The sequence below is a fragment of the Heteronotia binoei genome, chromosome 7, assembly GCF_032191835.1.
Source record: "Heteronotia binoei isolate CCM8104 ecotype False Entrance Well chromosome 7, APGP_CSIRO_Hbin_v1, whole genome shotgun sequence".
NCBI classification, from domain to species: Eukaryota; Metazoa; Chordata; class Lepidosauria; order Squamata; family Gekkonidae; genus Heteronotia; species Heteronotia binoei.
The window spans coordinates 55,307,716-55,321,745 of NC_083229.1; the positions used below are offsets into that span (position 1 = coordinate 55,307,716).

General features: G+C 37.6%; 1 protein-coding gene across 7 annotated transcripts in view; it reads left to right on the top strand.

Annotated features, from left to right (window-relative positions):
- Window positions 1–14,030, top strand: part of EYA1 (EYA transcriptional coactivator and phosphatase 1) — a 160,128-nt gene that overhangs the window by 127,520 nt on the left and 18,578 nt on the right. For all 7 annotated transcript variants that reach the window (XM_060243648.1, XM_060243650.1, XM_060243649.1 and 4 more), the window contains 4 exons: window positions 9,433–9,491; window positions 9,702–9,862; window positions 10,235–10,349; window positions 12,569–12,690. In XM_060243648.1, the coding sequence (XP_060099631.1) occupies window positions 9,433–9,491; window positions 9,702–9,862; window positions 10,235–10,349; window positions 12,569–12,690 (457 nt within the window). The remainder of the gene's footprint in view (window positions 1–9,432; window positions 9,492–9,701; window positions 9,863–10,234; window positions 10,350–12,568; window positions 12,691–14,030) is intronic.

Consider the following 14,030-nt stretch of genomic DNA (forward strand, 5'->3'; position numbering starts at 1 on the left):
GTGAATAATATCAAAATATTTTGATATATTAAAAATGAAGCATGGTCAATATTTATGTATGTAATTCACAAAATTTTGTATAGAATTATGATATCTGAGAAAAGAGCCTGAACCAAACGATATGCCTGTAGGAGTTGTATCTTTGTGTTCAGTTTGCTGAGAAAAATCTTGACCTTTCATAAAGAAAAAAACAGATATTTTCATCTACTCTGATTTCTGGGGCTCTGCAGTATCTACTCTGATTTCTGGGGCTCTGTAGTATAGCACTGATACCCACATTAACTTTACTTGACAAGTATTGCTGTAGTAATTCCTTTTGTGTGAATACAATCTGTGAAGGGCCCATTCCATCAGTTTTAATGGAAGCATTTTGCAACTCTTCAAGGTCAGTTTTAATTCCTTGACTATTAATCCACAAATTGTCAAATGGAATGAAATGGATTTCAAGAGCTCTCTTTGTTCTCTGTATCTTGTGCCTGTCCCACAGGTAATATGCACCTTTCTGTACCTTTTGCACAGAATAATTATTGTGGGAAAGTGGAGGAAATGTTCAGGTCACAAAGTGCAGCCTAGACAGGGATGACAGGTTCTGCCAATTATGTGCCAGTATTGAGAACCTGCGAACCATAGTCTTTCCCTTTTCACATGGATTTATCTTGTGCGTTAACAGGAATTTTGTGATGATAGGTTAGGGAGTTTGCAGAAGCACTTAAGCTTTCTATTATCCCTAGCTGAGAGGCAGCCTTTGCAGATTTGTAAAACAGACAAAAGAAGTACAATGACAAAAAATATGGAATGACTTTTAAAATATAAGAATCCTAATTTAAAAAAACTGATTTTGTATTACAGTCAGTAAGAGGTGGTGATAAAATACCAAACCTATTAACAATTAAAAGTGGAGTGTTGGTCTTTTCCAAACTGTTTTTGGTAAACAGGAGTGGGCATGTGGTTCCCTGACTGTACTCAAGGAAATCTTTATGCTGACTTCTTTTTCCTTTGCTCACTGATATTATCCTCTCCAAGGAATTTTACTGCAGCTTGTTCTTCCGTGTACTTAGCTATCTTTAGTACATCCTGCCAGCTAGCAAGAGGCAAGACATAGGGAGACTCCCCTTAGTTGTAGCATGCACCTATGAAAGGTCTTATTACAATAATCCAGCTAGCCTCTGAAGTGCCATGAGTACATTAAGCCAACAGAGATAGCCGCTTTGTATGTGGTGGCTGGTTTAGGACTTCAGGGGATTCAGGGTTGGGGTATGACAGCTAATAAACTTTTCCATGTGGTCAACCAACATTTTGCTGAATGTACAATCTGGAGCAATCTTTTCTAAATAAATTGGGTGGCCATATGCAAAATAAGTATCTGAATTCATTACCAATTGTTCATTTAGGAACTGCTGCAACAAACAATAACTTTTCCACTAAATCCTAAAAGCTGCAGTTTCATATTCCCCCAAGCCATTCCAAATTCAATGTCCCATACATACAAAATAGATAGTAATGGAGTGCTGATTGGGAGTGATTTGCTGCATGAGGATAACCAGGTTCATATAGTTCATAAATTTAAAAAAAAAAAATCTTGATGGGCATTTCAGTGCTGGCTTTGCAAAGCAGGGAATGTACATTAAAAATAGACTCTTTCTGTTAAATGAAACAGGTAAGTTTTTAAATGGTAAGTCAACATGGAGAAAGGGTGGGGAGTTTCCTAAACTTGTTGCTCTTCAGTTACACAGTCTCTGGACATTAATTCAAGTAAACTGTAGCATTGACATTAATAGAGTTAGATAAAATCACTACAAAAGCACAGAAAATACCATTTTGGATTCAAAATTTTGGATCTCAGAATATTAGCAAAATAAGAATTTGGTCTATTGCAAGTAACACTGCTATAACAATCAATACAATTTAGTACATTTTCATCACTCACAATGCATTCACTAACAGAACATGCTTTTCTGAATAGCTGTGCATGCTCTGCTGGAAATTATAACATCCCCACAACAGAAACTCAAAATTGAAGAAAGTACTCTGTCTAGATACAATAATTACCAATAAGTGTAAATTTATTACCTAAAAATAGAGCATGTAAAAAAAACCCACCCCCTGCCAGTATTTTTGTGGCAACTATGATATGGTAACCTACATATGTACAGGGGTTCTGAAATATATGTTTGTTTTGTTGTTGTTGTTTACCATGACCACGCAATTTATGCAAATGCACTAAGAAACTCCCAGGTGCACATTATTTATTTTCAGCCCTGATGTGTGTGCAGGAAAACTCTACTGGTATAGAGTCTTGATACTAATATCCATAAAATTGATTTATAATTAAATATTTCATTAAATAAACATATCACACTGAAACAGTTATCTAATTCAAACTGTTGTTGGTGTGCTGCTACTGTCACTATTGCTACTACAGCTATTACTGTTCACAGACTGACATAAACCTTACCTGCTCCAAGGAGCTTACGATCTAATTTTGACAATAGGAAAGATAACAAAGGCAGAAAAGAGTGTGCAAACTAATATGAGTTACACAACTTAAATTGTGTTTCAGTTGGAGATTATTAGGTATATAGTTCAAGTTTCTTGATATTTGTTTCAGTCACATTTAACAGATTATGACCATATATGAAATGATTCAGTAGGAAAATTTGTATTATTTTTAAAACAAGATAAAATGCACATTCCAAACCTGAGCTGCTATTTTTGTAACTGAAGGGATTGTTATGTGTGTGTGTATGCATGTATGAAAGTTTGCAGCTTAAAAGTCTTGTTCTCACACATACTTGGACCAAATTTCCTTACCATCAGTTCAGTAAGGGGAAACGAAGCAGTGAGGATAATTGCATAGTGACAGATATGAGAGAAACAGAGAATCTACTGATCATTTCCTGTGAATTGGCCATCGTCCAGCAAGTCTCAAAGGACACCCTGATGTAAAGGATGAAGGAAAGGGCTAGTTCTGAAGGAGTTTTTTTCTCAGCTCATTTTACTTTGTAAAGCAAATCACTGAAACAATTAGTTGACAGCATGGTGTTGGTTTTCTCACGGTAAATTAGAAAGATTAAGCAAACATGGAAGTGCATTTTAACTATAATCAGCAGATTTGAAGCCGTGGCCTGTAGTACTTTAGCATTCTCAGAGGATATATTTATAATGTTATTCATATTGTCCCTTTTCATTATGTGCAACCTTGTCCAAAGCATTTATAAGCACCATTCATTCAGACTATAAAATGAGTCAGTTTTACTTTTTGATTTTTTTTAAAGCATACAGATCTTGTCATTACTTCACAGCATCTGACGTGCTTTTGGCAAAATTAAGGAAAGCTGTTGTTCTAATCTTTCCTGAATAATAACATGCATTTTCTGTTCTCACCTTGAAAAGTAACAAAAAGTGTACAATAATGTATAGATGGTAAATATTGCCTTGCTTTAATATTTATGTATGAACTTTGGCATAGCTACTAATTTGCTGTTTGGTGCTTAATATTTATATTATGCCTAAAAGTAAATACAAATATGGGTATTTTATTTTGACTAGTTAAAAACAAGTGCTTCTAACTTTAATTTATCTGTGCAATTCGTTCATTAAAATTTCCCAACTTTACTCTTATTCACACTAAGCTGTAAGAGAAAGTAATGTTGTGAAAGAAATATTGGCTGTGTGTAAATGAGAGCAGAAGAGTATTGTCAAGGAAGAGCTACATGGCCAGGCACATATCAGTAGCAGCCACCACTGTAGTTAGGGTTGCTAACCTCCCAAGTGAGGCTAGGATATTTCCTGCAATTACAGATGACAGAGATCAGTCCCCTTGGGAAAAAACAGCTGGTTTGGAGGGAAGACTCTATGGCATTATTGTCTGTTTCCTCTCCAAAGCCTGCTCCTTAAGCTCCATTTCCAAGACAGATACTACCAATCCTAACCATAGTACTCAAGTGGGGTTGTCAGGTCTGACTTTGGGGGTGGAGCCAGAACACTTTGGTGGTGGAGCAAGGTTGTGACAAGCATGATTGAACTCCGAATGAAGTTCTAGCCATCACCTTTAAAGGGACCGTGTTTTTTTTTAATGCCTTCTCTCCATTGGAAATAATGTAGAATAGGGACACATTCTTTTGGGGCCCATAGAATTGGCCCCTTGTTCTAGTCTTTTTGAAACTTGGAGGTTCCAGATGCTGTGCTGAAAATTTTGTGCCTGTCTCAAGAAACAGAGTGGCCCAGAGCCTCAGATACTCACCAATTGATTCCCCATTATATCCTGGTTTCTCCAGCAGCCCTGGCCCCACTCAATGCACAGCAGCCAAGAAGGTCAGAGCGCCTGCTCTGGCTGCAATGCCACTGAGGATGTTCTCCGCAGCTGAGAACGAAACGTCTGGAAGGAAAACTTTCTCCAGTAGAACACGGCACTTGAGCCCAAAAGATTCTACAAACCCTAATGATGTTACCAGCCGTGAAAACCTGAAATCTTTGATATTTCAGCTTCAACATCTGACCTTCCAGGGAACAGTCTGGGTTGATTTCTCTTCGGACTGACTGATTTGATCTTCTTGCAGTCCAAGGGACTCTCAAGAGTCTTCTCCAGCACCACTTTCCTCTTATTCAAAAGCATCTATTCTTCTGCGCTCAGCCTTCCTTATGATCCAACTCTCACAGCCACATTAGGAATACCATCACTTTGACTATACAGACTTTTGTTTGCAGGGTGATGTCTCTACTTTTTATTATACTGCCTAGGTTCACTATAGCTGTCCTCCCAAGGAGCAAACGTCTTTTAATTTCATGGCTACAATCACCATCTGCAGTGATCTTGGATCCCAGAAATGTGAAGTCTGTCACTGCTTCCATGTCTTCCCCTTCTATTTGCCAAGGTGTGATGGGGCTGGATGCCATGATCTTAGTTTTTTTGATGTTGAGTTTCAAGCCTACTTTTGTGCTCTCCTCTTTCGCCCTCAACAAGAGGTTCTTTAGATCCTCCTCACTTTCTGCCATTAGAGTGGTGTCATCTGCATATCTGAGGCTGTTGATGTTTTTCCTGGCAATCTTAATTCCGGTTTCTGCTTCATCCAGGCCAGCATTCCGCATGATGTATTCTGCATAAGCAGGGTGACAATATACATCCTTGTCAAACCCCCTTTCCTATTCTGAACCAATCAGTTGCTCCCTATTCCGTTCTGACAGTTGCTTCTTGACCCCCCACTGGACAATTCCATTTTACTACATCCCTATTCCCTTCATAAGAATGTCCTCCAGAACAGCTCTGCTTTATACATTCTGTGTAACAAAAGTATGAGTGCCTTCTTGACTTCATTGGGAGGTCAGTTCAACAGGTGGGAGCGACACTAGATAATGCTCTTAAAAAGTCTGCCATGAAAATTTGTGAAAACAGTGTCACCCCAGAGTCTGAAACGACTGGTGGTTGCACAGGGGATACCTTTACCTTTTTAAGGAGCTGTTGCAGGATTTCACCTTCAGCAGGCTTTGCTTGGATAAATAATTTTTAAGGCATGAGCGTAAATTATTAACAACTGTATTTCTTCAGATAGATTCTTCAAGGTATACTATGCATTTCAATGATAAGCAATGTAAACAAAAATATATATATTTGATTTATTTTATGAAAGTATTATGATCTATTATAAATAAGATAAATCTCCACACACAATATTACTATGTGTGATTATATTTGTTACATAAGTACAACATGGAATTGGTTATCCCTCTTCTTCCAAAATGCTCAGGGCAATATGTCTTTACAGTTATTCTCAGTATCCAGTCACAAATCTGTAGAGTTGCCATAAGTCAGCTATGACTTAATGATACTTTACACATACACAAGATTGTTTGAGAGTATTTTAAATTATCAGTAAATAAAAACTTTCCAAAAGTATACTGATGGAGAGGTGAGGTTGACTGTCAGTCACTCCACCAAAGTTCATTTGAATCAAATCCCAGTTGTCGCCATTCAACAAATAAAGGTTTTCAAAACTTAAGTCTTGTAAACCTGTTGGTGCTTAATTATACCTCACTTAACAATGCTTCAAATGCTTCCTTCTGCTTAGTAACAAAAATCCCCCAAAGCCAAAAACAAACACAGGATGTTTAAAGAATAGATAGAATAGATTCATTAACAGTTAGAGGATAATTGGATTCTGTCAGTTGAATTGCTGTTTAATGATTTATCTTTTCACAGGGTTTAGAGAAGTGTTTTTCTTCTCCAGAACCCAGGAATTACCTCTAAAGCTTCTGTCTTTTTCAGTGCCTTTTAAATTAGAAGTCTCTAAAGTTTTTCCTCTTGTTTACTTTTTCATTGTGCCTTTTCCTCCTTCATCTCCTGAGCTGGTCTTGGTGCTTTTTTTCTTTTTCTCTATTGTTCTCATCATGATCTGTCTGTCTGCATTTTTTTCTATAGCTTTTTCCTATCTTCTTTCCTTAGTCATCTCTATCCCCCCTAAATTGCTCTTCTAATCCACCTCACTTGCATTTTCCTCACTCAACACTTTAAGTAGCATCAAAAGGCATTAAACGTTTTCACTCTAAAGGTGGGAAACATTCAGATAAGTTTTATTGCCTATCAAGATGCTGTTCTTGGCTGCACTTCAGAGAATGCATTCATCTCTAATGAGGTCTGTGCAGTTTCAATTTTAGAACAAAGGCTAGAAGACCTGGGTTCAAGTCCCAGCCACAATATCCATTGGTGGCCATAAACAAGTCATTAGTAGTGTCTTGTTATAGTATATAAAAAGTGAGGATTGCTGCTTACTTTAATATGTAGTAGTAGCAGTAGTAATGGTGGTAGTAGTAGTTAGTAAAATGAAGAAATAATCCAGGTAGCGGCTGGCTGCTTGCAAAAGGTAATCCTAATCAGGGTGTTTTGTTAGGAGGAATGCACAGGAGTGTAGTTCTGGCTGGCTTGACATCAGGGTGTGTGGCCTAAAATGCAAATGAGTTCCTGCCAGGCTGTTTCTACCAAAAAAGCCCTGATCCTAATTATTATATGTGAGTTCACAGAAAAGCAGCATTTCCCCCTCCTATTTAAACGCTTTTTAGAAATATATCAGGAACTATTTTCTATTTTCCACTGAGCTGCTGATGGTTGTAATAGATCAGGCTTCCTCTGTTCTTGAACATTTGATTCTTGTCTTATGCTCCTCCCAGTGTTCTAGATCATACTGAAATTTTCTACAGACAGAAGGAATTTCTGTCTACAGAGAGGAACTTTGTCCCCCCCTCCTACTACAGCCCCAAATCCCTCCCCCCATGCTTCTTTTGGGAGACAAGGGGACCCCAAAGAACAACACAAGGGAGGAGATTCAAGTCTGCAATGGGCAAAAATCAGCAAAAAACAAACCCCCACCATCTGTGGAAATTCCTTTATGGAGTTAACCCATTCAGCTTCTCAAGAGTTAAAATTAATAATGTTGAATTAATCTCTACCAGCATCAATGTTTCTCTGCTCTGAGAAGGCTTTTAGCAGAGTCAATGGACATCCAAAATGATCAGTGCCTCCTGCTCAGGCTGCCTGTTCAAACTATTGGCTTGCTCTCTTGCTCTGACAGCCTGGAAATCCCACTGACAAGACCTGATGTACTAAAATTTATTGAAGTCACAGGGTACCACAATGCTATATTATGTCTGTTATTGTGGTTCTAATTGATGTAATTTTAGATTTTAGATATGGTTTGTATGGACCCTTACATTGTAACCCGCCCTGAGCCTACTGAGGGAAGGGTGGGATAGAAATTGAATAAATAAATAAATAAGATTTATAAAATGAGTTACCTACTTTCATACTTGGATGTAAAGTGTTGGTAAACAGAAAATGTACTAAAGTTGTGCCTATGCGGGTTAAGGCAGACAAAGCTACATCTGTCAATTTATTCCCTTTTGAATGCTTATATTAATGCTGATGTATTTTACATAAAAAGTTTGTCTAGCAGACCGAATACCATGAGCCCCAGAATTTTGCCATGGAATGAATGTCTGTAATTTTTTTCGCCGTCTGTTTACATTTCATATTGGATTTAACTGGATATAAATTCATGTTTAGGTTTAAGAAGAAAGAATACAGGGAGTCACTTACATTGGGAAAAAATAAAGTCCTACTCATGTATTTTTTAAAATAATTATTTTCACTCTGTGCTATTGGACTGTACCCTTCAAGGAACATTTGCACTGAACAATAATAATTCATTTTATTTTCCCACCCCCATGAAGTACTTCAGTGCCAATGCTGCATTCAGCTATTCTGCAGTATGATCTCAAAAGGCAATCTGTGTTCAAAAGACTTACAGCCGTCATGTGAGGCCACATAGACTTTTTGCCTTTTTTTTTCTTATCTAAGGTTGTTGACCTCAGGAGAGCAGGAGAAGGTTATGAGGTCAAAGTCTTTTCCTCCTTGGAGCTTGCTTCTTGCTGGGAGAAGGTTGGCTAGAAAATAGATGTTTTAGAACAGAGGTTAAGGGTCACAATTTTAATTCTGTTAGGGAACAGCTGTTTTGAGTTTCTTTCCACTTCTGTCTCCCCTCCCTCCCTCACAAGTCCATGGAGAGAAAGAAATTTGTTCAGAGGTAACCAGAAACATGAAAATATGTGGCTCCAGAGTTTTAGGCTTTTTAAAAATGCATCTTCTTTAATAATGGGCTTCCCATTAGGAGAGGATTATTTAAATAGCTAAAATATATAGTGCTTTTCAACCTTGAGATCTAATTAAACTGCCGTTCTTCAGGTACTCTGGTTGCTCACCAGATATAATAATTGTGCTCAATACTGATGCACAACGCATATTCCTTTGACAATTTTCAAACAGATAAACCTAAATATGCATGTGAAATTTAAGTTAAGTTTTAGAACAGCATAGTGTGTTCTAGGTTTTTAAATGTTTCTGCACTCTGGGCTTGCCGTTTTCTTGCATCAAACTGAATGCATGAGGCTGGTAGAAAAGGAAGGAGAGTTTGCAGCTCTCCAATGAATGGAAAAAAGTAACAGATTTCTCTGCACCACTCTGAAAGATTGCCCTCAGGCTGTGTTGGTGTGTGGCTCAACAGCAATCAGAGGTCATAATTTCATTGGTGGTTAGCATCAGGTTTAATTTTTCTATTATGTTGCATTTACCAAAATGTCTGGTTTTTGTTATACACATGCAGTGTCTGAAACAGCTTTGAGTAGCTTGACATCCAAAGGCATCTGAAAGGGGACAAAAGTATATAAGGAACACACAAACTAATTGTTTTTAACTGCCTTCCTCTGCAAATGTGAAAATCTGTTTTTTCATAAAAGTACCTAACATGTTTTTTTCTGTTACAGCAATATAGAAATAGAATATATGTACTTTTATATTTTCTAAATAAATCCCCAATTATATAAATGTTTGTTGAATTGCAGCTGACAAGTAAAAGTAAACCTAATGGCAACTTTCATTCATTGTAGGAGTGTGACCAAGTTCACATTGATGATGTTTCATCAGATGACAATGGCCAAGATTTAAGGTAAGTCTAAACTGTTCAGATATTAGTTTTATGGCCAACTGCCTCTTGAAAAATGATGTTTTTTAAAAAATAATAATTCTAAGCCAAGTTTGTTTCTCTGTCTTTGCAATTAAGCAAAACTGCTACAGTAGCATTGAGTTAACCTGATCTGGTGCATTCTGTTTATATATATTATATATATATTAAATTTCTTATATCTACCTAAATCAGCACCTATAACTTCGGAACAGATGGCTTCCCTGCAGCAGCCACTAGTGCTAATTTATGCCTAGCAACAGGTGTGCGTGGAGGAGTGGACTGGATGAGGAAACTGGCCTTCCGTTACAGACGAGTAAAAGAAATCTATAACACGTACAAAAATAATGTTGGAGGCAAGTGTCTGTCACTGACTATATCATTGGTTTTTGAACCTTTCTATCATGACTGTATTTACTCTGCTATTTAGAGCTACATGCTCCACAGAATCATCAGACATGGGGTGTGGGGAATGGAGGTGGTAAAAAGTGACATCAAGTTGCAACCAACTTATGGCAACTTTGTAGGGTTTGCAAGGCAAGAGACAGTCCGAATGGTTTGCCATTGCCTGTCTGTCTATACCAGCCCAGGAATTCCTTGGTGGTTTTCCACCCAGCTATGGCCAACCCTGCTTAACTTCTGAGATCTGATGTACCATCCAGGTCAGGGCTGGTAAATGATCTTTACTCAAATGCAAACACTATACTGCATACTCTTTTTCCTCACAGGTCTTCTGGGTCCAACAAAGAGAGAAGCTTGGTTGCAGCTCAGAGCAGAAATTGAAGCCCTTACAGATTCTTGGTTAACACTTGCACTGAAAGCACTCACTCTAATTCATTCTAGGTAAGCAGAGTCAAGTTAAGGTAGCAGTGCAAAAGGATATCAAATACAAAGCAGGATACTTTATAAATGATGTTTGGTCCTCACTCATATACCATATTTCCTTAAAACTTGTACTTGTTAATGCAATATGTTTTGCTAGAAATATATATTTTATTTGAAATCATGGCCCGATAAAATATGGCAGTTAAATCTAGATGATCTAACAGATTTGTTTTTCTATTTTTGTTAAGTAGCATTGGGTAAATTCATACATCACTAACAATTCTTTAAATGGCTTGACTATAACAAACTTTAGAAATCCTCAGTCTTAATCCTGATTTGGAATCTTTATCAGATGTCATGAGAATTTGTTATTAGTTCTAAGACAGAAAGATAGCATGGTGTGCAAGGAAAAGAGGGAAGGAAGCACATGAGTCAAATAACTTCCTGTCTCTTTCTCATTGTGAATAAATTATAGTTTGTTCATGATATATGAATGCTGCCCTTGTCTTACAGGTGCATAACAGTAGTTGTATTTTAACCACTTGGAAAGCTTAGCCTCTTCCATGCTAGAGAATAGTTGAAATCAGGAACAAAAATTAGCATTAACATTATAAGGCAGATGTGTGAAATATAAAGATTGCATAGCGTTTCTTGCAAAAGTGGCTGGGAAATAAATTTGAAATAGATGTGTTCAATTCCCCACCCTTCTCATCCTTTTTGTCTTCTTTTTTTCTGCATTTTTCTCACCTTCCTTTTATCCCAACCACTGCTTCCTATACCAAACCTGTTCCTTAGCTGTAATCATGTTGTCTCAGCAGTCTATGAAACAACCTGTAACTTTTTGAATGTAAAGGCCCAAGATTAAAGAAGCATAGTGCTGCACACTGTTTCTTGGACTAGAGACTCTGTAATGGGGGCAGGGACTGGAAAGTGGCAAGGAAAATAATAGAAAAAAGTAATAGGCACTGTCTGTGATTTGTGTCCTAAGTCACCTATTACTCATGCTAGACTAGGTGCTGCATAAATTGCAAGTTTATCTCAGTTATGTACACGGATTTTTTTTTTTAGCAAGAACACACAGGAATGCAGTTCTGGTTGGCTTGGCATCGGGGTGTGTGGCCTAATATGCAAATGAGTTCCTGCTGGGCTTTTTCCTACCAAAAAAGCCTTGTGTGAAGCAATGGTGACATTAGGGCAAGGGTGGGAAACTTGATGTGGCCCTCGGGGATTGCCGGACTTAACAGAGCCATGTGGCAGCCTCCCTGAGGCCTGGCTGGCAAACAAGGATCGTGGGGCCCAGCCGTGCTGAGCAGCAGCCTCCCTAGGGCCAGTGAGGGATCACAGGGCCCAGATGTACTGTGCAGCAGCCTCCCTGGGGCCTGGCTGGCTGGCCAGAATTGCTGCATGGCCTGGAAAAGTTACTGTCACAGTTCAGTTTGCACTTGATTATCCCAGATGGTGTGACCTAATATAACGAGTGTGTGACCTAATATGCTAATATTAGGGGATATGGTCTAATATGCTACTGACTTCCTGCTGGGCTTTTTCTACAAAAAAGGCCTGGACCTATGCATTTGCTTAGGGCGGCAGGCTGTGTGTGTGTGTGTGTGTGTGTGTGTGCGCCAGATTAGGTTCTCCCCACAAATGGAAAAACAATTATTTGCATTAATTTTGCTAGCCTGAATCATTCTCCCTTGGCAGAGCACTGTTTTTTAAGTTGATAATTATTATGGCCCATGAATTATGTTATAAATATCCATATGGCCCTTGGCAGAAAAAAGGTTCCCCACCCCTGCATTAGAGAGATCCTACTGGGAAACAATGGTGACATTAGGGAGAGCAGTCTAATATGAAAATGAGTTCCTGCTGGGCTTTTTCTACAAAAAAGCTTATGTATAATTTCAAAAGGCATCCTTGGTCCCTTCCCCTAATTGTGCTCTTGCAACTGATGTATTGCACTTTATCTGCTGATGCTGACGTATAAATTTAGCAGCACCAATTCATGCTGCTTTTCCAATACAATATTTTAGAGGTGGCTTCTCATCTAGCACTGACCCCAAAGATGCACCATTGGTTTATTGTGAAAATATCATTCTCCATTTTGAGCTTATCCTATCCAAAATTGTGCTGATTCCTTTTCCCCAAACTCCTTCCAGATTTTGAAACTGGCATTACAATACACTTCTGAAAACCAGAAATCCTTTGGATTTATTAAGGGATCTTTTTTTTTTTTTTAGAACAAATTGTGTGAATATTCTAGTGACAACTACTCAGCTTATTCCAGCTCTTGCAAAAGTCTTGCTATATGGCTTAGGTGTGGTATTTCCAATTGAAAATATCTACAGTGCAACTAAAATAGGTGAGTTGTTTTTTATAGTGAGCAGAGTTATTACTTGAGGCTGTAATTGTAAATGAGAAGTGATTCTTGCCTGATAATTTTTTTTCTAATGCATGTATATAGTTTTAACTTATTCTGCATTTAAATTCCCCCTCCTTATTCTGTATTTACATATGCAACAAACATGCAGTATTTCTGTGCATGCTGTTTTCACGTTAATAGTAAACTAAATTTTAGTATTAGGACACAATAGTTTAGCAGAGTCAGTATGGACTATAACTCCACTTGTCATCAATGCATTGTTTTCTGCCACTCATTATTATTTAAAAAAAAATCATATTCCACTTTCCTAATTCTTTAGACCTCCAAGGAGATATTAAGCAAAGAAAAATAAAATAAAATAATAAAACAACAACCAAGGAATCCATACAAAAAAGGACAGCACTGAAACAGTGGGTTGACTTCCACCTTTTGACACCAAAATCTCTGGCACATATCACTTTAATTTTCTCCATAAAATGCAAAAATACTAGTGCTATAGAAGTATCTAAAGAAAGGTTTGTATTTATGGGATTGTATAGAAAAACTCCTGTTCCTATCACCTTCTAATTTCCAAAATTGGCAAGAAGAGATCTTTTAATGAACATCTTAATGGATGGGAAAATTCAGATAAGAGAAGATGGTTCTTCAGTTGCCCTGGATTGGATTCCAAGGGCATACAAAGAGGAACCTTTACCACTGACATTACATATTCCACCTCGTACGTCCTAGATAACGTTTGCCATATTCTGAACCATAAGTTCTTTGCTGACCATCTTCAAAGGTAGCATGCAGTAGTATATCAAAAGAATATTTAATTTTACAAGATAAATTGTATTAATTAATGCCATATTTTAATAATTATTCTTGTGTAGCTCTTCACATACTGGTAGCTTTGATGATGGATGCAGAAAAGGTATTATTGCACAGGAATTTTAAGATCTCTTGAAGTAACTAAGATTATGCAAATCTGGCAATGAAATTTGGAGGAAAACTTCATTGAAATATTGATAAGAAATTAGAAATTTGTCCAACATCATCCCTGCGGGGGTGGGGGAGAGAGCAGTAGCCTATATGAAGATACATTGCTAGATATGGTGAGATTCTTAAGACCTCTTTAGTGAAATGCCAAGGGGAAAAAAAAACTGCAACACAAAAGGTCTGTGAATAGGTCTTCCATTGTTTTTAAAAAGCTAAACCTCAGCCCCAGGTGGCAGCTTTGAAGATTAAGAAAAGGTTGTGGGTTAGAAGGTACCTTAGTCTTGCTTTCCATGGTTTTTTTCATTATTTAAAGTGACCCTCCAATGCTACATCTAACTGCA